Below are 25164 nucleotides of genomic sequence, written 5' to 3' on the forward strand. Positions count from 1 at the left end.
AGGATTAGATACACGGCTCAGCAGACAGTATCACACAGGAGAGGATTAGATACACAGCTCAGCAGTCAGTATCACACAGGAGAGGATTAGATACAGCTCAGCAGACAGTATCACACAGGATAGGATTAGATACACGGCTCAGCAGACAGTATCACACAGGATAGGATTAGATACACAGCTCAGCAGTCAGTATCACAGGAGAGGATTAGATACAGCTCAGCAGTCAGTATCACACAGGATAGGATTAGATACAGCTCAGCAGTCAGTATCACACAGGATAGGATTAGATGCATGGCTCAGCAGACAGTATCACACAGGAGAGGATTAGATACACAGCTCAGCAGTCAGTATCACACAGGAGAGGATTAGATACAGCTCAGCAGTCAGTATCACACAGGATAGGATTAGATACACGGCTCAGCAGTCAGTATCACACAGGAGAGGATTAGATACACGGCTCAGCAGTCAGTATCACACAGGAGAGGATTAGATACACGGCTCAGCAGTCAATATCACACAGGAGAGGATTAGATACAGCTCAGCAGTCAGTATCACACAGGATAGCATTAGATACAGCTCAGCAGACAGTATCACACAGGAGAGGATTAGATACACAGCTCAGCAGTCAGTATCACACAGGAGAGGATTAGATACACGGCTCAGCAGTCAGTATCACACAGGATAGGATTAGATACACGGCTCAGCAGTCAATATCACACAGGAGAGGATTAGATACAGCTCAGCAGTCAGTATCACACAGGATAGCATTAGATACAGCTCAGCAGACAGTATCACACAGGAGAGGATTAGATACACAGCTCAGCAGTCAGTATCACACAGGAGAGGATTAGATACACGGCTCAGCAGTCAGTATCACACAGGATAGGATTAGATACACGGCTCAGCAGACAGTATCACATAGAATAGGATTAGATACACGGCTCAGCAGACAGTATCACACAGGAGAGGATTAGATACACGGCTCAGCAGTCAGTATCAAACAGGAGAGGATTAGATACAGCTCAGCAGTCAGTATCACACAGGATAGGATTAGATACACGGCTCAGCAGTCAGTATCACACAGGAGAGCATTAGATACACGGCTCAGCAGTCAGTATCACACAGGAGAGGATTAGATACACGGCTCAGCAGTCAGTATCACAGGATAGGATTAGATACAGAGCTCAGCAGTCAGTATCACACAGGAGAGGATTAGATACACAGCAGACAGTATCACACAGGAGAGGATTAGGTACAGAGCTCAGCAGTCGGTATCACACAGGAGAGGATTAGATACACGGCTCAGCAGACAGTATCACACAGGATAGGATTAGATACACAGCTCAGCAGTCAGTATCACACAGGAGAGGATTAGATACAGCTCAGCAGTCAGTATCACACAGGATAGGATTAGATACACGGCTCAGCAGACAGTATCACACAGGATAGGATTAGATACACAGCTCAGCAGTCAGTATCACAGGAGAGGATTAGATACAGCTCAGCAGTCAGTATCACACAGGATAGGATTAGATACAGCTCAGCAGTCAGTATCACACAGGAGAGGATTAGATACACAGCTCAGCAGTCAGTATCACACAGGAGAGGATTAGATACTGGGCTCAGCAGTCAGTATCACAAAGGATGGGATTAGATACACAGCAGACAGTATCACACAGGAGAGGATTAGATACACGGCTCAGCAGACAGTATCACACAGGAGAGGATTAGATACTGGGCTCAGCAGACAGTATCACACAGGAGAGGATTAGATACACGGCTCAGCAGTCAGTATCACAAAGGATGGGATTAGATACACGGCTCAGCAGACAGTATCACACAGGATAGGATTAGATACACAGCTCAGCAGTCAGTATCACACAGGAGAGGATTAGATACTGGGCTCAGCAGTCAGTGTCACACAGGAGAGGATTAGATACTGGGCTCAGCAGTCAGTGTCACACAGGAGAGGATTAGATACTGGGCTCAGCAGACAGTATCACACAGGAGAGGATTAGATACACGGCTCAGCAGTCAGTATCACACATGAGAGGATTAGATACACAGCTCAGCAGTCAGTATCACACAGGAGAGGATTAGATACACGGCTCAGCAGTCAGTATCACACAGGAGAGGATTAGATACACAGCTCAGCAGTCAGTATCACACAGGAGAGGATTAGATACACAGCTCAGCAGTCAGTATCACACAGGAGAGGATTAGATACACGGCTCAGCAGTCAGTATCACACAGGATAGGATTAGACACACGGCTCAGCAGTCAGTATCACACAGGATAGGATTAGATACACGGCTCAGCAGACAGTATCACACAGGATAGGATTAGATACACGGCTCAGCAGACAGTATCATACCGGATAGGATTAGATACACGGCTCAGCAGACAGTATCACACAGGAGAGGATTAGATACACGGCTCAGCAGTCAGTATCACACAGGATAGGATTAGATACACGGCTCAGCAGTCAGTATCACACAGGATAGGATTAGATACACGGCTCAGCAGTCAGTATCACACAGGAGAGGATTAGATACACGGCTCAGCAGACAGTATCACACAGGATAGGATTAGATACACGGCTCAGCAGACAGTATCACACAGGAGAGGATTAGATACACGGCTCAGCAGACAGTATCACACAGGAGAGGATTAGATACACAGCTCAGCAGACAGTATCACACAGGATAGGATTAGATACACGGCTCAGCAGACAGTATCACACAGGAGAGGATTAGATACACAGCTCAGCAGACAGTATCACACAGTATAGGATTAGATACACGGCTCAGCAGTCAGTATCACACAGGAGAGGATTAGATACACGGCTCAGCAGACAGTATCACACATGATAGGATTAGATACACAGCTCAGCAGTCAGTATCACACAGGATAGGATTAGATACACAGCTCAGCAGACAGTATCACACAGGAGAGGATTAGATACACAGCTCAGCAGACAGTATCACACAGGAGAGGATTAGATACACAGCTCAGCAGACAGTATCACACAGTATAGGATTAGATACACGGCTCAGCAGTCAGTATCACACAGGAGAGGATTAGATACACAGCTCAGCAGACAGTATCACACAGGAGAGGATTAGATACACGGCTCAGCAGACAGTATCACACAGGATGGGATTAGATACACGGCTCAGCAGTCAGTATCACACAGGAGAGGATTAGATACACAGCTCAGCAGACAGTATCACACAGGAGAGGATTAGGCAGAGCTCCAAAAGGACATAACATGAGGTCAGACCACATCTATAGAAGCCTCAAGGAAACATTGTATCACTGTACTGTAAACATCATGTCACCTGGATACAAGATGTACTGTATACACACAGGGATTGGATACGCAGCTCAGCAGGCAGCATCATAGAGAGTAGGATTAGATACACGGCTCTGCACGCGGTTTTGCACAGTGAGGATTAGATGCACCTGCTGTTTGCTGCAGGACATTATTACGGCTGAAGGGCTCCACCTGCTGGTGCTCCGGGGCTCTGCACCCCCATCCAACATAAAAGAAAACTACACTTCCCAGAAGTCTGCGCGGGAGCACGTGATCTGTGCCGTCAGCTGATGTCCGGGAGTGAGGTAAACGTGGAGAAAGGAGGGAGGGGGCTATAGACCCTGCAGTATAAGTTTAGGGGTGTAATAGACCCTGCAGTATAAGTTTAGGGGTGTAATAGACCCTGCAGTATAAGTATAGGGGGTGTAATAGACCCTGCAGTATAAGTATAGGGGGTGTAATAGACCCTGCAGTATAAGTTTAGGGGTGTAATAGACCCTGCAGTATAAGTTTAGGGGTGTAATAGACCCTGCAGTATAAGTTTAGGGGTGTAATAGACCCTGCGGTATAAGTATAGGGGTGTAATAGACCCTGCAGTATAAGTATAGGGGGTGTAATAGACCCTGCAGTATAAGTATAGGGGGTGTAATAGACCCTGCAGTATAAGTATAGGGGGTGTAATAGACCCTGCAGTATAAGTATAGGGGGGTGTAATAGACCCTGCAGTATAAGTTTAGGGGGTGTAATAGACCCTGCAGTATAAGTTTAGGGGTGTAATAGACCCTGCAGTATAAGTATAGGGGGTGTAATAGACCCTGCAGTATAAGTATAGGGGGTGTAATAGACCCTGCAGTATAAGTTTAGGGGTGTAATAGACCCTGCAGTATAAGTTTAGGGGTGTAATAGACCCTGCAGTATAAGTTTAGGGGTGTAATAGACCCTGCGGTATAAGTATAGGGGTGTAATAGACCCTGCAGTATAAGTATAGGGGGTGTAATAGACCCTGCAGTATAAGTATAGGGGGTGTAATAGACCCTGCAGTATAAGTATAGGGGGTGTAATAGACCCTGCAGTATAAGTATAGGGGGTGTAATAGACCCTGCAGTATAAGTATAGGGGGGTGTAATAGACCCTGCGGTATAAGTATAGGGGTGTAATAGACCCTGCAGTATAAGTATAGGGGGTGTAATAGACCCTGCAGTATAAGTTTAGGGGGTGTAATAGACCCTGCAGTATAAGTTTAGGGGGTGTAATAGACCCTGCAGTATAAGTATAGGGGGTGTAATAGACCCTGCAGTATAAGTATAGGGGGTGTAATAGACCCTGCAGTATAAGTATAGGGGGGTGTAATAGACCCTGCAGTATAAGTATAGGGGGTGTAATAGACCCTGCAGTATAAGTATAGGGGGTGTAATAGACCCTGCAGTATAAGTATAGGGGGGTGTAATAGACCCTGCAGTATAAGTATAGGGGGGTGTAATAGACCCTGCAGTATAAGTATAGGGGGGTGTAATAGACCCTGCAGTATAAGTATAGGGTGTGTAATAGACCCTGCAGTATAAGTATAGGGGGTGTAATAGACCCTGCAGTATAAGTATAGGGGGTGTAATAGACCCTGCAGTATAAGTTTAGGGGGTGTAATAGACCCTGCAGTATAAGTATAGGGGGTGTAATAGACCCTGCAGTATAAGTATAGGGGGTGTAATAGACCCTGCAGTATAAGTATAGGGGGTGTAATAGACCCTGCAGTATAAGTATAGGGGGTGTAATAGACCCTGCAGTATAAGTATAGGGGGTGTAATAGACCCTGCAGTATAAGTATAGGGGTGTAATAGACCCTGCAGTATAAGTATAGGGGGTGTAATAGACCCTGCAGTATAAGTATAGGGGGTGTAATAGACCCTGCAGTATAAGTATAGGGGGGTGTAATAGACCCTGCAGTATAAGTATAGGGGGTGTAATAGACCCTGCAGTATAAGTATAGGTGGTGTAATAGACCCTGCAGTATAAGTTTAGGGGGTGTAATAGACCCTGCAGTATAAGTATAGGGGGGTGTAATAGACCCTGCAGTATAAGTATAGGGGGTGTAATAGACCCTGCAGTATAAGTATAGGGGGTGTAATAGACCCTGCAGTATAAGTATAGGGGGTGTAATAGACCCTGCAGTATAAGTATAGGGGGTGTAATAGACCCTGCAGTATAAGTATAGGGGGGTGTAATAGACCCTGCAGTATAAGTATAGGGGGTGTAATAGACCCTGCAGTATAAGTATAGGGGGTGTAATAGACCCTGCAGTATAAGTATAGGGGGGTGTAATAGACCCTGCAGTATAAGTATAGGGGGGTGTAATAGACCCTGCAGTATAAGTATAGGGGGTGTAATAGACCCTGCAGTATAAGTATAGGGGGTGTAATAGACCCTGCAGTATAAGTATAGGGGGTGTAATAGACCCTGCAGTATAAGTATAGGGGGTGTAATAGACCCTGCAGTATAAGTATAGGGGGGTGTAATAGACCCTGCAGTATAAGTATAGGGGGGTGTAATAGACCCTGCAGTATAAGTATAGGGGGGTGTAATAGACCCTGCAGTATAAGTATAGGGGGGTGTAATAGACCCTGCAGTATAAGTATAGGGGGTGTAATAGACCCTGCAGTATAAGTATAGGGGGGTGTAATAGACCCTGCAGTATAAGTATAGGGGGGTGTAATAGACCCTGCAGTATAAGTATAGGGGGTGTAATAGACCCTGCAGTATAAGTTTAGGGGTGTAATAGACCCTGCAGTATAAGTATAGGGGGGTGTAATAGACCCTGCAGTATAAGTATAGGGGGTGTAATAGACCCTGCAGTATAAGTATAGGGGGTGTAATAGACCCTGCAGTATAAGTTTAGGGGGTGTAATAGACCCTGCAGTATAAGTATAGGGGGTGTAATAGGCCCTGCAGTATAGGGGGGTGTAATAGACCCTGCAGTATAAGTATAGGGGGTGTAATAGACCCTGCAGTATAAGTATAGGGGGTGTAATAGACCCTGCAGTATAAGTTTAGGGGGTGTAATAGACCCTGCAGTATAAGTATAGGGGGTGTAATAGACCCTGCAGTATAGAGGGGTGTAATAGACCCTGCAGTATAAGTATAGGGGGTGTAATAGACCCTGCAGTATAAGTATAGGGGGTGTAATAGACCCTGCAGTATAAGTATAGGGGGTGTAATAGACCCTGCAGTATAAGTTTAGGGGGTGTAATAGACCCTGCAGTATAAGTATAGGGGGTGTAATAGACCCTGCAGTATAAGTTTAGGGGTGTAATAGACCCTGCAGTATAAGTATAGGGGGTGTAATAGACCCTGCAGTATAGGGGGGTGTAATAGACCCTGCAGTATAAGTATAGGGGGTGTAATAGACCCTGCAGTATAAGTATAGGGGGTGTAATAGACCCTGCAGTATAAGTATAGGGGGTGTAATAGACCCTGCGGTATAAGTATAGGGGGTGTAATAGACCCTGCGGTATAAGTATAGGGGGTGTAATAGACCCTGCGGTATAAGTATAGGGGGTGTAATAGACCCTGCAGTATAAGTATAGGGGGTGTAATAGACCCTGCAGTATAAGTATAGGGGGTGTAATAGACCCTGCGGTATAAGTATAGGGGGTGTAATAGACCCTGCAGTATAAGTATAGGGGGTGTAATAGACCCTGCGGTATAAGTATAGGGGGTGTAATAGACCCTGCAGTATAGGGGGGTGTAATAGACCCTGCAGTATAAGTATAGGGGGTGTAATAGACCCTGCAGTATAAGTATAGGGGGTGTAATAGACCCTGCAGTATAAGTATAGGGGGTGTAATAGACCCTGCAGTATAAGTATAGGGGGTGTAATAGACCCTGCAGTATAAGTATAGGGGGTGTAATAGACCCTGCAGTATAAGTATAGGGGGTGTAATAGACCCTGCGGTATAAGTATAGGGGGTGTAATAGACCCTGCAGTATAGGGGGGTGTAATAGACCCTGCAGTATAAGTATAGGGGGTGTAATAGACCCTGCAGTATAAGTATAGGGGGTGTAATAGACCCTGCGGTATAAGTATAGGGGGTGTAATAGACCCTGCGGTATAAGTATAGGGGGTGTAATAGACCCTGCAGTATAAGTATAGGGGGTGTAATAGACCCTGCAGTATAAGTATAGGGGGGTGTAATAGACCCTGCAGTATAAGTATAGGGGGTGTAATAGACCCTGCGGTATAAGTATAGGGGGTGTAATAGACCCTGCAGTATAAGTATAGGGGGTGTAATAGACCCTGCAGTATAAGTATAGGGGGGTGTAATAGACCCTGCAGTATAAGTATAGGGGGTGTAATAGACCCTGCAGTATAAGTATAGGGGGGTGTAATAGACCCTGCAGTATAAGTATAGGGGGTGTAATAGACCCTGCAGTATAAGTATAGGGGGTGTAATAGACCCTGCAGTATAAGTATAGGGGGTGTAATAGACCCTGCAGTATAGGGGGGTGTAATAGACCCTGCAGTATAAGTATAGGGGGGTGTAATAGACCCTGCAGTATAAGTATAGGGGGGTGTAATAGACCCTGCAGTATAGGGGGGTGTAATAGACCCTGCAGTATAAGTATAGGGGGGTGTAATAGACCCTGCAGTATAAGTATAGGGGGGTGTAATAGACCCTGCAGTATAAGTATAGGGCGTGTAATAGACCCTGCAGTATAAGTATAGGGGGTGTAATAGACCCTGCAGTATAAGTATAGGGGGTGTAATAGACCCTGCAGTATAAGTATAGGGGGTGTAATAGACCCTGCGGTATAAGTATAGGGGGTGTACCAGACCCTGCAGTATAAGTATAGGGGGTGTAATAGACCCTGCGGTATAAGTATAGGGGGTGTAATAGACCCTGCGGTATAAGTATAGGGGGTGTACCAGACCCTGCAGTATAAGTATAGGGGGTGTAATAGACCCTGCGGTATAAGTATAGGGGGTGTAACAGACCCTGCAGTATAAGTATAGGGGGTGTAATAGACCCTGCGGTATAAGTTTAGGGGGTGTAATAGACCCTGCGGTATAAGTTTAGGGGGTGTAATAGACCCTGCGGTATAAGTATAGAGGGTGTAATAGACCCTGCGGTATAAATATGGTGGGTGTAATAGACCCTGCAGTATAAGTTTAGGGGGTGTAATAGACCCTGCGGTATAAGTATAGGGGGGTGTAATAGACCCTGCGGTATAAGTATAGGGGGGTGTAATAGACCCTGCGGTATAAGTATAGGGGGTGCAATAGACCCTGCGGTATAAGTATAAGGGGTGCAATAGACCCTGCGGTATAAGTATAGGGGGTGTAACAGACCCTGCGGTATAAGTATAGGGGGTGCAATAGACCCTGCGGTATAAGTTTAGGGGGTGTAATAGACCCTGCGGTATAAGTATAGGGGGGTGTAATAGACCCTGCGGTATAAGTATAGGGGGTGTAACAGACCCTGCGGTATAAGTATAGGGGGTGTAATAGACCCTGCGGTATAAGTTTAGGGGGTGTAATAGACCCTGCGGTATAAGTTTAGGGGGTGTAATAGACCCTGCGGTATAAGTATAGAGGGTGTAATAGACCCTGCGGTATAAATATGGTGGGTGTAATAGACCCTGCAGTATAAGTTTAGGGGGTGTAATAGACCCTGCGGTATAAGTATAGGGGGGTGTAATAGACCCTGCGGTATAAGTATAGGGGGGTGTAATAGACCCTGCGGTATAAGTATAGGGGGTGTAATAGACCCTGCGGTATAAGTATAGGGGGTGTAACAGACCCTGCGGTATAAGTATAGGGGGTGTAATAGACCCTGCGGTATAAGTATAGGGGGTGTAATAGACCCTGCGGTATAAGTATAGGGGGTGTAATAGACCCTGCGGTATAAGTATAGGGGGTGTAATAGACCCTGCGGTATAAGTATAGGGGGTGTAACAGACCCTGCGGTATAAGTATAGGGGGTGTAATAGACCCTGCGGTATAAGTATAGGGGGTGTAACAGACCCTGCGGTATAAGTATAGGGGGTGTAATAGACCCTGCGGTATAAGTATAGGGGGTGTAACAGACCCCCATATTTCCTTTCAGGTGGACAGAGGTCAGGATGGATGTGAACACGGACTGGACGGTTTTGGTTCTCACCTGTCAGCACAAGGACAGCGTCCAGGCTTTCCATAGAGGTGAGACCCCTCTAAACTCGATAGCAGCTTCACCCCCAGACGGCCGGCGCTCGTCACTCAGATTATGTGTCTCTGGAGCCAAGATTAAAAAAAAATCCATGAAATAACCCGTCTCCCTGATAATGCAGTGCAATCTGCAGGCAGCATGTTATGGACCCAAGGGAGCGGAGGAGATTATTATGCAGTGTAGCGAGTCCAGACTCAGTTTAACCTAGTTTTAACCATTTGACCTCTGCTCTTTCTGGGATGTTGGGTCCAGTGGGCGGTCCTATCATTGATTGACAGCTATCTCTGTAGTTTGCACTCTTCTACAGCTGTCCGTCACTGATGGGACCGCCCACTGGACCAAACATCCTGACTCTTGTCTCATTATACGATCTATCGCTCTGCCCGGCTCCTCCTGCTCTATATCATGGTGCCTGCAGTTTGGATTGCAGTTTCATGGTGACAGGTTCCCTTTAAAGGGATTTTCCCACAAACAAAAGATCATCTTAATGAATAGATCTTGGAATATTAATAATTTCCACAACTGGATGATAAATAAAATGCTCCTGTGCTGAGATAATCTCATAATTGTCCCCTGCTGTGTCCTGTGTTATGGTCATGTTTGACCATGCAGGAACATGGTCTGATCATACCACATCTCCCTTTCAAAATTGGACTGACATTATATCACGGGGATCACAGCTAATTGTTCTTGTGAGATGAAACATTTCACTGCCCGTTATTAAGAAATGTTTTATCTAAAAAAAATCAGCAGTCTGTATAGCTCTTCCCCCACCGTCCAGGAGATGTGGTATGGTCAAACCATGTTCCTGTATGGTCGTACACGACCATAACACAGGACACAGCAGAGGCACAGTTATAAGATTATATCAGCACAGGAACATTTTACTCATCACATCCAATTAGTATTACAAGATCTAGTGAATAAAATGAACGTTTGTTCGTGGGAAAATCCCTTTGAAGTAACCGAAGAGATGCAGAACATTGTATAAGAGCAGTGGACTAAAATGTAGTGATGACTGCTGTCACGATTCACACCGTGACTGTCACCCCTACGTCACAGATCGGGGTAACTTTAGGCCAACAGACGGCTATCACATGTGCAGGGGGCTTATCTTAGTTATCCCTCCACTGCTACAATGTGATGAAACAACACACACAAGGCTATTGACCTCTTAGTTTACAGCAGGGGCTTATTCTAGGTATCCCACTGCTCTTTACTATACCACGAACTGCAGGGATTTACAGTCATGGCCAAAAGTATTGACACCCCTGCAATTCTGTCAGATAATACTCAGTTTCTTCCTGAAAATGATTGCAAACACACATTATTTGGTATTCTTATCTTCATTTAATTTGTCTTAAATGAAAAAAACACAAAAAGAATTGTCCTAAAGCCAAATTGGATATAATTCCACACCAAACATAAAAAGGGGTTGGACAAAAGTATTGGCACTGTTCGAAAAATGATGTGATGCTTCTGTAATTAGTGTAATTAACAGCACCTGTAACTTACCTGTGGCACCTAACAGGTGTTGGCAATAACTAAATCATACTTGCAGCCAGGTGACATGGATTAAAGTTGACTCAACCTCTGTCCTGTGTCCTTGTGTGAACCACATTGAGCATGGAGAAAAGAAAGAAGACCAAAGAACTGTCTGAGGTCTTGGGAAACCAAAGTGTGAGGAAGCATGAGCAATCTCAAGGCTACAAGTCCATCTCCAAAGACCTGAATGTTCCTGTGTCTACCGTGCACAATGTCATCAAGAAGTGTAAAGCCCATGGTACTGTGGCTAACCTCCCTAGATGTGGACGGAAAAGAAAAATTAACAAGAGATTTCAACGCAAGATTGTGCGGATGTTGGATAAAGAACCTCGACTAACATCCAAACAAGTTCAAGCTGCCCTGCAGTCTGAGGGTACAACAGTGTCAACCCGTACTATCCGTCGGCATCTGAATGAAAAGGGACTGTATGGTAGGAGACCCACGAAGACCCCACTTCTTACCCCGAGACATAAAAAAGCCAGGCTGGAGTTTGCCAAAACTAACCTGAAAAAGCCTAAAACGTTTTTGAAGAATGTTCTCTAGTCAGATGAGACAAAAGTAGAGCTTTTTGGGCAAAGGCATCAACATAGAGTTTACAGGAGAAAAAAAGAGGCATTCAAAGAAAAGAACACGGTCCCTACAGTCAAACATGGTGGAGGTTCCCTGATGTTTTGGGGTTGCTTTGCTGCCTCTGGCACTGGACTGCTTGACCGTGTGCATGGCATTATGAAGTCTGAAGACTACCAACAAATTTTGCAGCATAATGTAGGGCCCAGTGTGAGAAAGCTGGGTCTCCCTCAGAGGTCATGGGTCTTCCAGCAGAACAATGACCCAAAACACATTTCAAAAAGCACTAGAAAATGGTTTGAGAGAAAGCACTGGAGACTTCTAAGGTGGCCAGCAATGAGTCCAGACCTGAATCCCATAGAACACCTGTGGAGAGGTCTAAAAATGGCAGTTTGGAGAAGGCAGCCTTCAAATATCAGGGACATGGAGCAGTTTGCCAAAGAGTAATGGTCTAAAATTCCAGCAGAGCATTGTAAGAAACTCATTGATGTTACTGGAAGCGGTTGGTCGCAGTTATTTTGGCTAAAGGTTGTGCAACCAAGTATTAGGCTGAGGGTGCCAATACTTTTGTCTGGTCCATTTTTGGAGTTTCGTGTGAAATGATCAATATTTTGCTTTTTGCTTCAATCTCTTTTGTGTTTTTTTATTTAAGACAAATTAAATGATGATAATACCAAAGAATTTGTGTTTGCAATCATTTTCAGGAAGAAACTGAGTATTATCTGACAGAATTGCAGGGGTGTCAATACTTTTGGCCATGACTGTATGTATGTCCCGCTTTACAGATCCGCTTGAGAACTTGCAGCTCTCTGGTGCCCCCTTACCCTCAGGTCAGATTAGGTACTGCACCTAGGGTAATTAGTCACCAGAAAGGCTGCCTGCTATGTACTGGCTATTGGGCATGCTGCAGCGAGGCAATATAACTACTCCCACTCAGGCAGGAACAATAATTATCAACGCCGCCGTCGCTACAATGACTACCAAAGGCACAGCACACGGTATGCTGCCACCAGCTTCGATTAAACGGGTCCGAAGCTAACCCAAAACAGTAGCGTAATTCCCTTCAGAACACTTGGGGTACGTTTTAGAGCAGGAAGAACGAAACTAGTAATTTAGATATTTTACTCTGTAAGATAGGCAGTGTTTGTAAAAAATATTACAAGGATGTTCCAAAAGAGACAATTGAAAATATGTACAAGGTAATTATAAAAATAACAGGGGTTAAATGAGAAATTAACACTTACATGTGTTCAGGACATTGCAGGCAAAACCAGGCTAGTGGGCGGAGTTCCCAAATATCCCAATGCATCAGGGCTGGCAGTAAGAGCTCCTCAGGTAAGACTCACTGCTGGGTGCCTTGCCTAAAACTTATAGCTCAGCCTGGTGACATCACTAAAAGGCTTGGTTTCCTTGGAGCCTCCCCTTTACTCAAACTTACCAAATTTAACACAAAGTTTTATAATGCTCGTATCTCCACTCCAGAACATGTCAGAATTCCAGCACACCCCTCATTCTTCATATTTTACAATTGGCTTTCTATTGGTACCAAGTTCGGGCTAGTTGGGACACACAGTTCCGGAGAAATCTGTACTTTTTTACCTGTTGGAATTAGAGGCTCGCGCTTACAGTGGCTGATAGATCCGCCGATGGAGATTCGCAAAATGGACTTATTATTTTCCTAGCCTAAATCGTTGGCCCAATATCTTATTATAATGGGACAAAGGACTTCATGTCTTGATAGAGATATCAGACAGTTTTAGCTGGTACAATTGTCTATTGCAACTACAGCGGTCGTATAAATTCCTTTTGTAGGAGGGAATGAGTAAGTTGCTCAGACCCTGGAATTTGCAGCTAGAAACAATAACCCCAGCAAAACACAGAGTGAAGGGGGGTCAATGCCCACCCTATATGTGCTTGCAAGAGAAACTAAAACTTATAATATACATTATCCTCACAACTGCAAGAGCAGAATAGTGAGTGCAGCTCTGGGGTATAATACAGGATGTAACTCAGGATCAGTAATGTAATGTATGTACACAGTGACTGCAACAGCAGAATATAGAGTGCAGCTCTGGGGTATAATACAGGATGTAACTCAGGATCAGTAATGTAATGTATGTACACAGTGCAGCTCTGGAGTATAACACTGTTGCATATTATCATCTGTCACTCCTGTTATCCATTGATGATATTCTAGAATTAGAGATCCGGCAGCGTCAGGGGATTCTTCCATCTGACACACTTATTCTGACTGTGGAAGACCCTCAGGCTCATGTGGGAAGTGGAGGGGCCACCCTGAATGCCCTCCTGGTGGCTGCAGAGCATCTGAGCGCCCGGGCTGGATACACGGTGAGGTGGAGCGTGTGTGTGATGTCATCCTCTGTGGATATGTCGGCAGTCTTCATGATGTCGCCTTCTTGTAGGTGGTTTCCTCTGATGTCCTCCAGGGCGCGCGGCTGCTCATCCTGCACACAGTGAGTGCTGGTGTTGGGGGGGATGTGCGGCTGAGGTCGGGGGCTGAGGACACCTCATCCATTTCTTCCAGGGTCGAGATTTCTTATTTGATGACTGTGGACGAGGTTTCACGGCTCTTCCTGTGGAGAATTCTCAGATGGCAGTGGACGCTGTCACCTGTAACGTGGACAGTCTGCTGAGCACACTGAGACACCAGGTGAGGCGCGAGGTCTGGCTGCTGGCCTGTCTGCTCTGCGGCACAGGGTGACTTTCTCCGTAATGTGTGACTTCTCATTTGCCCGCCTCGTTAGCTGTGTCCCGACTCTCCTCCTGGTGTCTGGATCTGCAGTACGGACATGACCCTGACCCTTCAGTCGAAGCCACGTGAGTCCTGCCCCCCCACGTCGCTCCCAGTCCTCCATCCCCATCCAGCACCCTGCCTACTGACCTTCTCCCTTACCTCACCTCATTGTGTGTATAGAAATTAACTGGATGCAGTTTAGGGGGGCTCGTGTCATCTCGCTGCCGGGAACCCCAGAATATGCCAAGGACCACGGCGTGTACCTGGCAGATAAGCAGGTAGGTGTAGGCAGCCCGTCTGTGACCCAGCGGCCCGTCTGTGGCCCGGCGGCCCGTCTGTGGCCTGGTCGCCGTCTGTGACCCGGCAGCCCCGTCTGTGGCCAGGTGGTTCTTCTGTGACCCAGTGGCCTGTCTGCAGCCCGGCGGCCCGTCTGTGGCCAGGCCGCCGTCTGTGACCTGGCAGCCCCGTCTGTGACCCGGCGGCCCGTCTGTGGCTAGCATCTCACTGTCCGCCTCATTCTTACAGGGGATTGTGAGAAACATCGTTTACCGCGGCTCCAGCGAGCAGATCCGGGCCTGTCTCCTGGACGGTCAGCACGTTCCACTGGTAGCGCCTCCGCCATCTCCTGTTCATCACTCTCTTTGGCATTGGTTGCCTCTTTTCTCATGGTCTCGGCTATCCTCCGTCTTCTGTCGTGGCTGTCTCTCTGGCCTTCTCACTCTTAGTTTTTGCTGTGAATGCTCGATATTTATTGACAGATACCCTTACTCCTTCAGCCTCCTTTCTCAGCAGTCTCTTCTGTGCTCTCTCTGGCCCGCCTCGTCTCTCTTCTCATTCACTGTCTCTTTTCCTAGGTGTCCGGCATCGTCTTCCTGTCCACAGAGACGGCGGAGCGTTTCCTCTGCGCTCTCGCTGCTGCTCCCCTGGACGGCTGCACATATCAGGGTGTGGACTCTGGCGCGGAGCCCCTGGAGGTGAGCGGGGGCTCTGGATTTTGTGTCTTAGGCCCCGGCACTCTCGGCTGATGGTCACACGCTTTCCTAGGTGTCTCTGTTCCTGGACGTTCTGATGAGCATGTGTCATGATGTCAGCGAGGAGACGTTTCTGAGCGGCAGCCGTCACATCAACCAGAAGTTAAGAAACGCTCGCTCCGTCCTGTGGAAGGAGCTGCACGACCTCCCGCTGAGCCTGGGTAGGTGGAAGACACGGCATGTCTGGTGTCAGACCCGCCGCTGCACATCAGTACCAGCAGTGGCCGCACAGGCACCCCTTACCCTCGGGCGGTGACGTGACTTCCTGGCCTGTTTCTGTCTGCAGTATACATCCCAGATGGCAGCTACGAGTATCTGTCCCTGCGTGCTCGAGATCACATCGCTAATCTGGTCAGAGCGGCCTCAGCAGGGGGCGACCGCAGCAAGATGGCGCACTCCTCGATTACGGTACGATGACGGGGGAGAAGATGGAGCAGGAGCTTGTGTCTGATACATGGCAGAGCTGCAGCTGGAACCCTGGAGGGGCACATATCTGGCGGCGCTGTGTGGTGCTGTTTGGTGATGTTGTGTGGCGGTGTTACATGTGTAGTCTGTCTCTAGCATCCTGATCTGGTGGATGACGGAAGCTGCGTGATCAACAGCTGCCTGCGCGGAGAGGTGGCCGTGTCCCGGGGTAGCGTGATCCAGAACTGTCACCTACAGGTAAACCACATGACTGTGGCGAATCCAAATCATCAACTCATACCACCATCCTCCAGTCCTCATGGCGTTGCCACTAACTACTCTTGTTCTGTCCTCTGGTCCTTGTGTAGCTGGTAGTCACCATTCCTCCTCTGGTCTTGCCACCTCTGACCAGTCCTCCAGATCCCGTGCTGTGCGCACTCGCCGCCCCTCGTCCCGTAATGGAGTGCGATGCGCATTTGCCGGCCCTCGTCCCGTCCTCATGCGGCACGCACTCTCCTCCCCTAATCCAGTCCTCATGCGGCACGCACTCTCCTCCCCTAATCCAGTCCTCATGCGGCACACACTCTTCTCCCCTAATCCAGTCCTCGTGCGGCGCACACTCACCAGCCCTCATGCGGCATGCACTCTCCTCCCCTCATCTAGTCCTCGTGTGGCGCACACTCGCCGCCCATCGTCCCGTCCTCGTGCGGCGCGCACTCGCCGGCCCTCGTCCCGTCCTCATGCGACGCACACTCGCCGGCCCTCGTCCCGTCCTCGTGCGGCGCACACTGTCCTACCCTCATCCAGTCTTCGTGCGGCGCACACTGTCCTCCCCTCATCCAGTCCTCGTGCGGCGCACACTCGCCGGCCCTCGTTCCATCCTCGTGCGGCGCGCACTCTCCGCCCCTTGTCCCGTCCTCGTGCGGTGCGCACTCTCCTCTCATCCAGTCCTCGTGCGGCGCGCACTCTCTGGCCCTCGTCCCATCCTCGTGCGGCGCGCACTCTCCGCCCCTTGTCCCGTCCTCGTGCGGTGCACACTCTCCTCTCATCCAGTCCTCGTGCGGCATGCACTCTCTGGCCCTCGTCCCATCCTCGTGCGGCGCGCACTCTCCGCCCCTTGTCCCGTCCTCGTGTGGTGCGCACTCTCCTCTCATCCAGTCCTCGTGCGGCGTGCACTCTCTGGCCCTCGTCCCATCCTCGTGTGGCGCGCACTCGACTTGACTATATTACTCTCTGGTAATTCCTCACTTCACTCTCTTCAGACACGATTGAGAATGTTTCCATCCTCAGGGTCCGCTGTGTGTGGGCAGCTGGTGGCTCAGTTTGAGAATGTTTCCGTCCTCAGGGTCCGCTGTGTGTGGGCAGCGAGTGTCTCAGTTTGAGAATGTTTCCGTCCTCAGGGTCCGCTGTGTGTGGGCAGCTGGTGGCTCAGTTTGAGAATGTTTCCGTCCTCAGGGTCCGCTGTGTGTGGGCAGCGAGTGTCTCAGTTTGAGAATGTTTCCGTCCTCAGGGTCCGCTGAGTGTGGGCAGCGAGTGTCTCAGTTTGAGAATGTTTCCATCCTCAGGGTCCGCTGTGTGTGGGCAGCGGGTGTCTCAGTTTGAGAATGTTTCCGTCCTCAGGGTCCACTGTGTGTGGGCAGCGGGTGTCTCAGTTTGAGAATGTTTCCATCCTCAGGGTCCGCTGTGTGTGGGCAGCGGGTGTCTCAGTTTGAGAATGTTTCCATCCTCAGGGTCCGCTGTGTGTGGGCTGCGGGTGTCTCAGTTTGAGAATGTTTCCATCCTCAGGGTCCGCTGTGTGTGGGCAGCGGGTGTCTCAGTTTGAGAATGTTTCCATCCTCAGGGTCCGCTGTGTGTGCGCTGCGGGTGTCTCAGTTTGAGAATGTTTCCGTCCTCAGGGTCCGCTGTGTGTGGGCTGCGGGTGTCTCAGTTTGAGAATGTTTCCATCCTCAGGGTCCGCTGTGTGTGGGCAGCGGGTGTCTCAGTTTGAGAATGTTTCCATCCTCAGGGTCCGCTGTGTGTGCGCTGCGGGTGTCTCAGTTTGAGAATGTTTCCATCCTCAGGGTCCGCTGTGTGTGGGCAGCGGGTGTCTCAGTTTGAGAATGTTTCCGTCCTCAGGGTCCGCTGTGTGTGGGCAGGGGGTGTCTCAGTTTGAGAATGTTTCCGTCCTCAGGGTCCGCTGTGTGTGGGCAGCGGGTGTCTCAGTTTGAGAATGTTTCCGTCCTCAGGGTCCGCTGAGTGTGGGCAGTAAGTGTCTCAGTTTGAGAATGTTTCCATCCTCAGGGTCCGCTGTGTGTGGGCAGCTGGTGGCTCAGTTTGAGAATGTTTCCATCCTCAGGGTCCGCTGTGTGTGGGCAGCGGGTGTCTCAGTTTGAGAATGTTTCCGTCCTCAGGGTCCGCTGTGTGTGGGCAGCTGGGGTTTCAGTTTGAGAAGGTTTCCATCCTCAGGGTCCGCTGTGTGTGGGCAGCGGGTGTCTCAGTTTGAGAATGTTTCCATCCTCAGGGTCCGCTGTGTGTGGGCTGCGGGTGTCTCAGTTTGAGAATGTTTCCATCCTCAGGGTCCGCTGTGTGTGGGCTGCGGGTGTCTCAGTTTGAGAAGGTTTCCATCCTCAGGGTCCGCTGTGTGTGGGCAGCGGGTGTCTCAGTTTGAGAATGTTTCCATCCTCAGGGTCCGCTGTGTGTGGGCTGCGGGTGTCTCAGTTTGAGAATGTTTCCATCCTCAGGGTCCGCTGTGTGTGGGCAGCGGGTGTCTCAGTTTGAGAATGTTTCCATCCTCAGGGTCCGCTGTGTGTGCGCTGCGGGTGTCTCAGTTTGAGAATGTTTCCGTCCTCAGGGTCCGCTGTGTGTGGGCTGCGGGTGTCTCAGTTTGAGAATGTTTCCATCCTCAGGGTCCGCTGTGTGTGGGCAGCGGGTGTCTCAGTTTGAGAATGTTTCCATCCTCAGGGTCCGCTGTGTGTGCGCTGCGGGTGTCTCAGTTTGAGAATGTTTCCATCCTCAGGGTCCGCTGTGTGTGGGCAGCGGGTGTCTCAGTTTGAGAATGTTTCCGTCCTCAGGGTCCGCTGTGTGTGGGCAGGGGGTGTCTCAGTTTGAGAATGTTTCCGTCCTCAGGGTCCGCTGTGTGTGGGCAGCGGGTGTCTCAGTTTGAGAATGTTTCCGTCCTCAGGGTCCGCTGAGTGTGGGCAGTAAGTGTCTCAGTTTGAGAATGTTTCCATCCTCAGGGTCCGCTGTGTGTGGGCAGCTGGTGGCTCAGTTTGAGAATGTTTCCATCCTCAGGGTCCGCTGTGTGTGGGCAGCGGGTGTCTCAGTTTGAGAATGTTTCCGTCCTCAGGGTCCGCTGTGTGTGGGCAGCTGGGGTTTCAGTTTGAGAAGGTTTCCATCCTCAGGGTCCGCTGTGTGTGGGCAGCGGGTGTCTCAGTTTGAGAATGTTTCCATCCTCAGGGTCCGCTGTGTGTGGGCAGCGGGTGTCTCAGTTTGAGAATGTTTCCGTCCTCAGGGTCCGCTGTGTGTGGGCAGCGGGTGTCTCAGTTTGAGAATGTTTCCGTCCTCAGGGTCCGCTGAGTGTGGGCAGCGGGTGTCTCAGTTTGAGAATGTTTCCGTCCTCAGGGTCCGCTGAGTGTGGGCAGTAAGTGTCTCAGTTTGAGAATGTTTCCATCCTCAGGGTCCGCTGTGTGTGGGCAGCTGGTGGCTCAGTTTGAGAATGTTTCCATCCTCAGGGTCCGCTGTGTGTGGGCAGCGGGTGTCTCAGTTTGAGAATGTTTCCGTCCTCAGGGTCCGCTGTGTGTGGGCAGCTGGGGTTTCAGTTTGAGAATGTTTCCATCCTCAGGGTCCGCTGTGTGTGGGCAGGGGCTGTCTCAGTTTGAGAATGTTTCCGTCCTCAGGGTCCGCTGAGTGTGGGCAGCGGGTGTCTCAGTTTGAGAATGTTTCCGTCCTCAGGGTCCGCTGTGTGTGGGCAGCTGGGGTTTCAGTTTGAGAAGGTTTCCATCCTCAGGGTCCGCTGTGTGTGGGCAGCGGGTGTCTCAGTTTGAGAATGTTTCCATCCTCAGGGTCCGCTGTGTGTGGGCAGCGGGTGTCTCAGTTTGAGAATGTTTCCGTCCTCAGGGTCCGCTGTGTGTGGGCAGCGGGTGTCTCAGTTTGAGAATGTTTCCGTCCTCAGGGTCCGCTGAGTGTGGGCAGCGGGTGTCTCAGTTTGAGAATGTTTCCGTCCTCAGGGTCCGCTGAGTGTGGGCAGTAAGTGTCTCAGTTTGAGAATGTTTCCATCCTCAGGGTCCGCTGTGTGTGGGCAGCTGGTGGCTCAGTTTGAGAATGTTTCCATCCTCAGGGTCCGCTGTGTGTGGGCAGCGGGTGTCTCAGTTTGAGAATGTTTCCGTCCTCAGGGTCCGCTGTGTGTGGGCAGCTGGGGTTTCAGTTTGAGAATGTTTCCATCCTCAGGGTCCGCTGTGTGTGGGCAGGGGCTGTCTCAGTTTGAGAATGTTTCCGTCCTCAGGGTCCGCTGAGTGTGGGCAGCGGGTGTCTCAGTTTGAGAATGTTTCCGTCCTCAGGGTCCGCTGAGTGTGGGCAGTAAGTGTCTCAGTTTGAGAATGTTTCCATCCTCAGGGTCCGCTGTGTGTGGGCAGCTGGTGGCTCAGTTTGAGAATGTTTCCATCCTCAGGGTCCGCTGTGTGTGGGCAGCGGGTGTCTCAGTTTGAGAATGTTTCCGTCCTCAGGGTCCGCTGTGTGTGGGCAGCTGGGGTTTCAGTTTGAGAATGTTTCCATCCTCAGGGTCCGCTGTGTGTGGGCAGGGGCTGTCTCAGTTTGAGAATGTTTCCGTCCTCAGGGTCCGCTGTGTGTGGGCAGGGGGTGTCTCAGTTTGAGAATGTTTCCGTCCTCAGGGTCCGCTGAGTGTGGGCAGTGGGTGTCTCCTGACTGGGATTGATGACTCGGCTTCGTCAGCTCTTCAAGGCCATTACCTGAAGGACGTTATTCTCCAAGCACATCCCATCCGAGTCCAGTCTTTGCCACTGACTGTGTACAGCCTCCTGGGCACAGATGACCATCTGCAGGTACGTGTCTTGCTGGCTGGGGGGGGGGGGGGGGTAGTTGTTGGATGCGCTGTCTAGTGATGTCCTGTGCATGTTGTGTGCTCCAGCTCCCGGGTGAGGGCGGATCGCCCACGTTTCTCAATATGCCCTGGAGGGACTTCTTTGATATCACGGGGATCTGGTGAGTGTTGGGCGCAGCTGGCGGTAGCGGTGACATCTTCTACGCTGAACATCTGCTCTGTTTCTTGCAGCGCGGACGACCTCTGGGGCTATGGGTGCAGCCAGGAGCGGAGCGTGTTATCTGCCCCCCTGTTCCCGGTCCTTCACCCCTCTCACAGCCTGGGGGTGGGAGACGTCTTGTGGTTCCTCAGTCCAAAGAACCAAAACACGCAGCGTCAACTTCAGCTGTGGCGCAGCTCCTGGCGCATGTCATGGCAGCAGATCCGGCAGCATCGTGACCAGGAGAGGACGCTACAGGCTCGCAGGGAGCTGTTCTTCAGCCAGGCCCAGGACAAGGTGCGGAGCGTTCTTTGTGGCAGGGAGGAGAGGAGTGTGATGCCCATCATCCGTGCGGCAGTGCTGGAGGGCACACACCACCAGCTGCTACACACCCTAGATACTGGTAAGACCACTGCACCAGCCCCACGGTACAGAGGAGGGGAATGCATTGTGCAGCAGATTTGTTATGATCTTATCTGGATTGGAGGTTTTACAGTTGCAACCACTAAGGGCAGCAGAGGCTGGGAATGGCGGTATGGTAATGGAGGGCAGCGGGTGAGCCAGCCAGACGAGAGGCTGGGAGCTCAGTAACCTCGCCAGGAGGGAAGTGCCAGGTTTATATAGGGTGTTCAACCAGAACCAGCGCGGAGATGAACCGCCCGGGAAATACACAGGTACAGGTATCTGCATTAGCAGGGAACTGCCCGAAGAGCTCAAGTGTTAGATATTCTGCCTGGTGCACAGGAGTCACGGGGTTCCAGTCCTGACATCATTCATTAAAGCTTTTACACCAAAAACTTCCATAAAAAATAAGTCACAAAATTGTTGCACAAAGTTAGTTTTCATGTCAATTTGAGGTCCTCCAAAATGGGCAGAGGGTGACCACGTCCACCCGTAACATTCATCAGATGACATCCAAGCAGTCAGAGGTCGCTAGTAACAGGTACCATGTAAGGACCAGCCGGGTGAAACTGCGGGCCGGGCCGCCAGAATAATCAGATTTATCGTTGTTGCACAGTAGCTGCCACGACTGATGACGCTGGGGTTGCGGCCCGGACTCTCGCATGTGTGGCCGACCTCCTGGGCTGTATGGCTGGCAGGGAAGGAGGACTGAGGAGCGGACCAGCAGCTAACAAGGCCTGGGCTCCTGCCTACCGGCTGCTGGAAGAAGGCAACGTCACGCAAGGTGTGAAGATGCTGGCTGAAGAGCGGCAGCGGTGGCTGCACAGGTGACATATTGTTATGAATGTGCAATACCGTGGAGTGAGGAGAAAGCAAAGATGTTCTTGGGCTCGGCCCCCCCGATGCTCCCGTCCCCGGCCGACGCTCCCGTCCCCGGGGCTCGGCCCCCCCCCCCCCGACGCTCCCGTCCCCGGGGCTCGGTCCACCCGACGCTCCCGTCACCGGGGCTCGCCCCCCCGACGCTCCCGTCCCCGGGGCTCGGCTCCAGTGGCTCGGTCCCCAACGCTCTCATCCCCGGGGTTCGGCCCCCGACGCTCCCGTCCCCGGGGCTCGGCCCCCGACTCTCCCGTCCCTGGGCTCGGCCCTGACGCTCCTGCCTATCTCGATTTCCCCCTCCAGACCTGCAATGTTGATCCGCGCTGCCCGACATTATGAAGGAGCGGAGCAGATCCTAATTCGCAGAGCGGTGATGTCTTCCTTCATGTTTGTATCTATTGATGATAAGGAGCTTCCACCTCAGGGCCGGTGGGTGACTGCAGAGTGTCCGGCGCGCATCGATATGTCTGGTAAGTTACAGCAGTGTCCCCCCATACTTGGTGCTGTCAGCCCCGTACTCTTTTCCGTACATAGCACTTGTGACGTGGCGGCTGCTTGGCAGGAGGCTGGAGCGACACTCCTCCCATCACATATGAGCATGGTGGGGCGGTGGTCAATGTGGCTGTGCTGGTGGATGGTAAAAGGCCAATTGGCGCCCGAGCTCGGCGGATACCGGAGCCCGTGCTGCGTCTGTACAGTAAGAGCGGCCCTGCAGGAGCAGAAATCCATCTGCAGCTGACTTGTGGGAACCTCGATGATCTGCAGGATTACTGCCAGCCACAGGCGCCAGGTGAGCAGGAGCAGACGCTTGTCAGTGCCGAGATCGGCCCTCGCCGTCAAATGACGCCATATTGTCTCTGTCTCCTAAGGAGCATTACTGAAAGCCGCATTCATCTGCTCGGGGACGGTGGAGCTGACGAGCGACAAGTCCTTGTCTGAACAACTCGCTGTGCGCTATCGTGGCGGGTTTGAGCTGCAGACGTGGTCTGATCTTCCCCACGGATCCGGTCTGGGTAAATGAGAACTATTCATAATGATGTGTTTCTCTGCAAGTCTTAGGACATCTGTGTATGAGATACACCGCGAGGAAGCGCCCTCGAAGTGTGCAGCCCCCCGCAGAGCCCACCCCATAAGCTGTAGCAGTGCACAGGACACGCTCATCTTAAGGGTCCGTGTTGGTCTCGTACCCCTCCTCTCCCGCAGGCACAAGCAGCATCCTTGCCGGGGCAGTAATGGCCGTGCTGTACGAGGCTTCTGGGCGGTCGGTGGATGCAGAATCCCTGCTCCATGCTGTTCTCCATCTGGAGCAGGTGCTCACCACAGGTACGTCCACCGTTGTGCACGTGTACCTCGGCTTTGTGGCTCGTGTAGGATAACGCCGTCTCCTTCCTCGTGCCCTCGCCATCAGGTGGCGGCTGGCAGGACCAGGTTGGAGGACTGATTCCAGGAGTGAAGATCGGCCGCTCAGCTCCAGAACTTCCTCTCCATGTAAAAGTCGAGCGGCTTCAGGTACCTGATGGGTTTTTGGAGACGATAAACCAACATCTTCTGCTTGTGTACACGGGGAAGACGCGCCTGGCCCGCAACCTGCTGCAGGTGAGCGACCCGTGTCTGTGCCACGCCCCTGTCGGGGGCAGCGGTGACGGGTGGGAAGTGAGATCTGTGTCCTCCTCAGGATGTGCTCCGCAACTGGTACGCTCGCCTCCCCGCCATCCTGCAGAACGTGGACGCCCTGGTGACCACGGCCGAGCTCTGTGCAGAGTCCTTCTGCAGGGGTGAGACTGGGGGGATAACCATTATACGGCTTATAGGCAGCGGCTGCAGAATAACGCGGGGGTCTGTCTGTCTGCAGGGGACTTGCAGCTGCTTGGACGCTGTCTCTCCACATACTGGCGCCAGAAGAAGTGCATGGCCCCCGGCTGTGAGCCCCTGGCAGTACGGCGGATAATGGACACGCTGGAGCCGCATGTGCACGGGCAGAGTCTGGCGGGGGCGGGCGGAGGCGGCTATCTCTACGTACTGGCCAAGAAGCCAAACCAGAGAGACTTCCTGCAGAACTTGCTGGAGAGCACCCAGGTACGAGGCATCCCCCACCAGGGCGGGAGCAGGTGGTCCGTCTGCTGGAGTGTGCAGATACCTCTGGGGTCACCCCTAAATCCATTCCTGACCTCTGCTTATAGCTGTGGTCGCCTCTTCTGTTTTCTAGGGCCTGGAGAGATGTAGCGTCCACAGGGTACAAGTGGACACAGAGACCGTCACAGTCCGGCTGGATCAAGGCATGTGAGCGCAGCGGGGGCCCTGACAAGTGTGGGGCATCGGCCCGGAAGCGGATCCCAGCGGCAATCACTGCGTTAGTTGCACGATATGGCGCCATGTACGGACGGGACAAGTCGTCACGTGTATGTTAGAGAGATTTATTTAGATAATGAAGGTGAAAGCTGCCCTCTGCAGGGAGCCAAGGGGCCGCTTTACCCTGGTGGGGGCTGCCGATTCCTCCTCAGCTCTTTTCAGACCTGTCCTGTAGATTACATTTTCTTACCTAATCAATAAATGTCCCAGAATTTGTGATATAAAGTGCTGTCACCCTGACATTTACAAGCCTCCAGTCTACATGCCTGACCCGGAGGACGAGGACGCTCCGCACCGGCCATACAAAAGCCCGACGTTATAGCCGCAAGCGTTTAATGTCTTCATTGCGGAAGTCCATACGTAAGGCCAGCACCTGGCGGACCTCAGCAGGGGTGAGGCGCCACGTCAGTGGGCCAGAGTTCGGACCCCAGTAATCCAGGATTTCCGTCACCTGTGAACATGGAGAGTGTGAGCGGTCAGGACACGG

The 25164-nt window shown here is 51.0% G+C and overlaps 2 protein-coding genes across 4 annotated transcripts in view; one reads left to right on the forward strand and one right to left on the reverse strand.

Moving 5' to 3' along the window:
* Nucleotides 1–3551: 3551 nt before the first annotated feature.
* FCSK (fucose kinase) lies at nt 3552–24902 on the forward strand. Of its 3 annotated transcripts, none has more exons than XM_069739527.1 (24): nt 3552–3621; nt 9415–9506; nt 13823–13974; nt 14049–14099; nt 14171–14296; nt 14391–14463; nt 14561–14658; nt 14906–14986; nt 15235–15354; nt 15425–15572; nt 15698–15819; nt 15973–16074; nt 20682–20852; nt 20939–21012; nt 21083–21453; nt 22069–22279; nt 22632–22798; nt 22891–23118; nt 23198–23341; nt 23532–23651; nt 23737–23924; nt 24004–24103; nt 24181–24404; nt 24535–24902. In XM_069739527.1, exons 2-24 carry the CDS (start codon nt 9431–9433, stop codon nt 24610–24612), a joined length of 3225 nt encoding a protein of 1074 aa, XP_069595628.1. In that variant the 5' UTR covers nt 3552–3621; nt 9415–9430; the 3' UTR covers nt 24613–24902. The 3 variants fall into 3 exon arrangements, with proteins under 3 accessions (XP_069595628.1, XP_069595629.1, XP_069595630.1); XM_069739528.1 differs by having other exon boundaries at nt 22072–22279; XM_069739529.1 differs by lacking the exon at nt 15973–16074.
* Nucleotides 24722–25164, reverse strand: part of COG4 (component of oligomeric golgi complex 4) — a 45054-nt gene continuing 44611 nt past the window's right edge. The window contains exon 19 of the mRNA XM_069739530.1: nt 24722–25128. Coding sequence (XP_069595631.1) covers nt 24994–25128 — 135 coding nt within the window. The 3' untranslated portion in view covers nt 24722–24993. The remainder of the gene's footprint in view (nt 25129–25164) is intronic.

Source organism: Ranitomeya imitator, chromosome 9 (assembly GCF_032444005.1).
Source record: "Ranitomeya imitator isolate aRanImi1 chromosome 9, aRanImi1.pri, whole genome shotgun sequence".
NCBI lineage: Eukaryota > Metazoa > Chordata > Amphibia > Anura > Dendrobatidae > Ranitomeya > Ranitomeya imitator.

What these genes read in the sequence shown, in the direction of transcription:
- FCSK (XM_069739527.1), top strand. Translation starts at nt 9,431, where the DNA reads ATGGATGTGAACACGGACTGGACGGTTTTGGTTCTCACCTGTCAGCAC. An exon ending in TTTGATATCACGGGGATCTG is followed by an intron (nt 21,013 to 21,082) that starts GTGAGTGTTGGG and finishes TGTTTCTTGCAG; the next exon opens with CGCGGACGACCTCTGGGGCT. An exon ending in TGCAGAGTCCTTCTGCAGGG is followed by an intron (nt 24,104 to 24,180) that starts GTGAGACTGGGG and finishes GTCTGTCTGCAG; the next exon opens with GGGACTTGCAGCTGCTTGGA.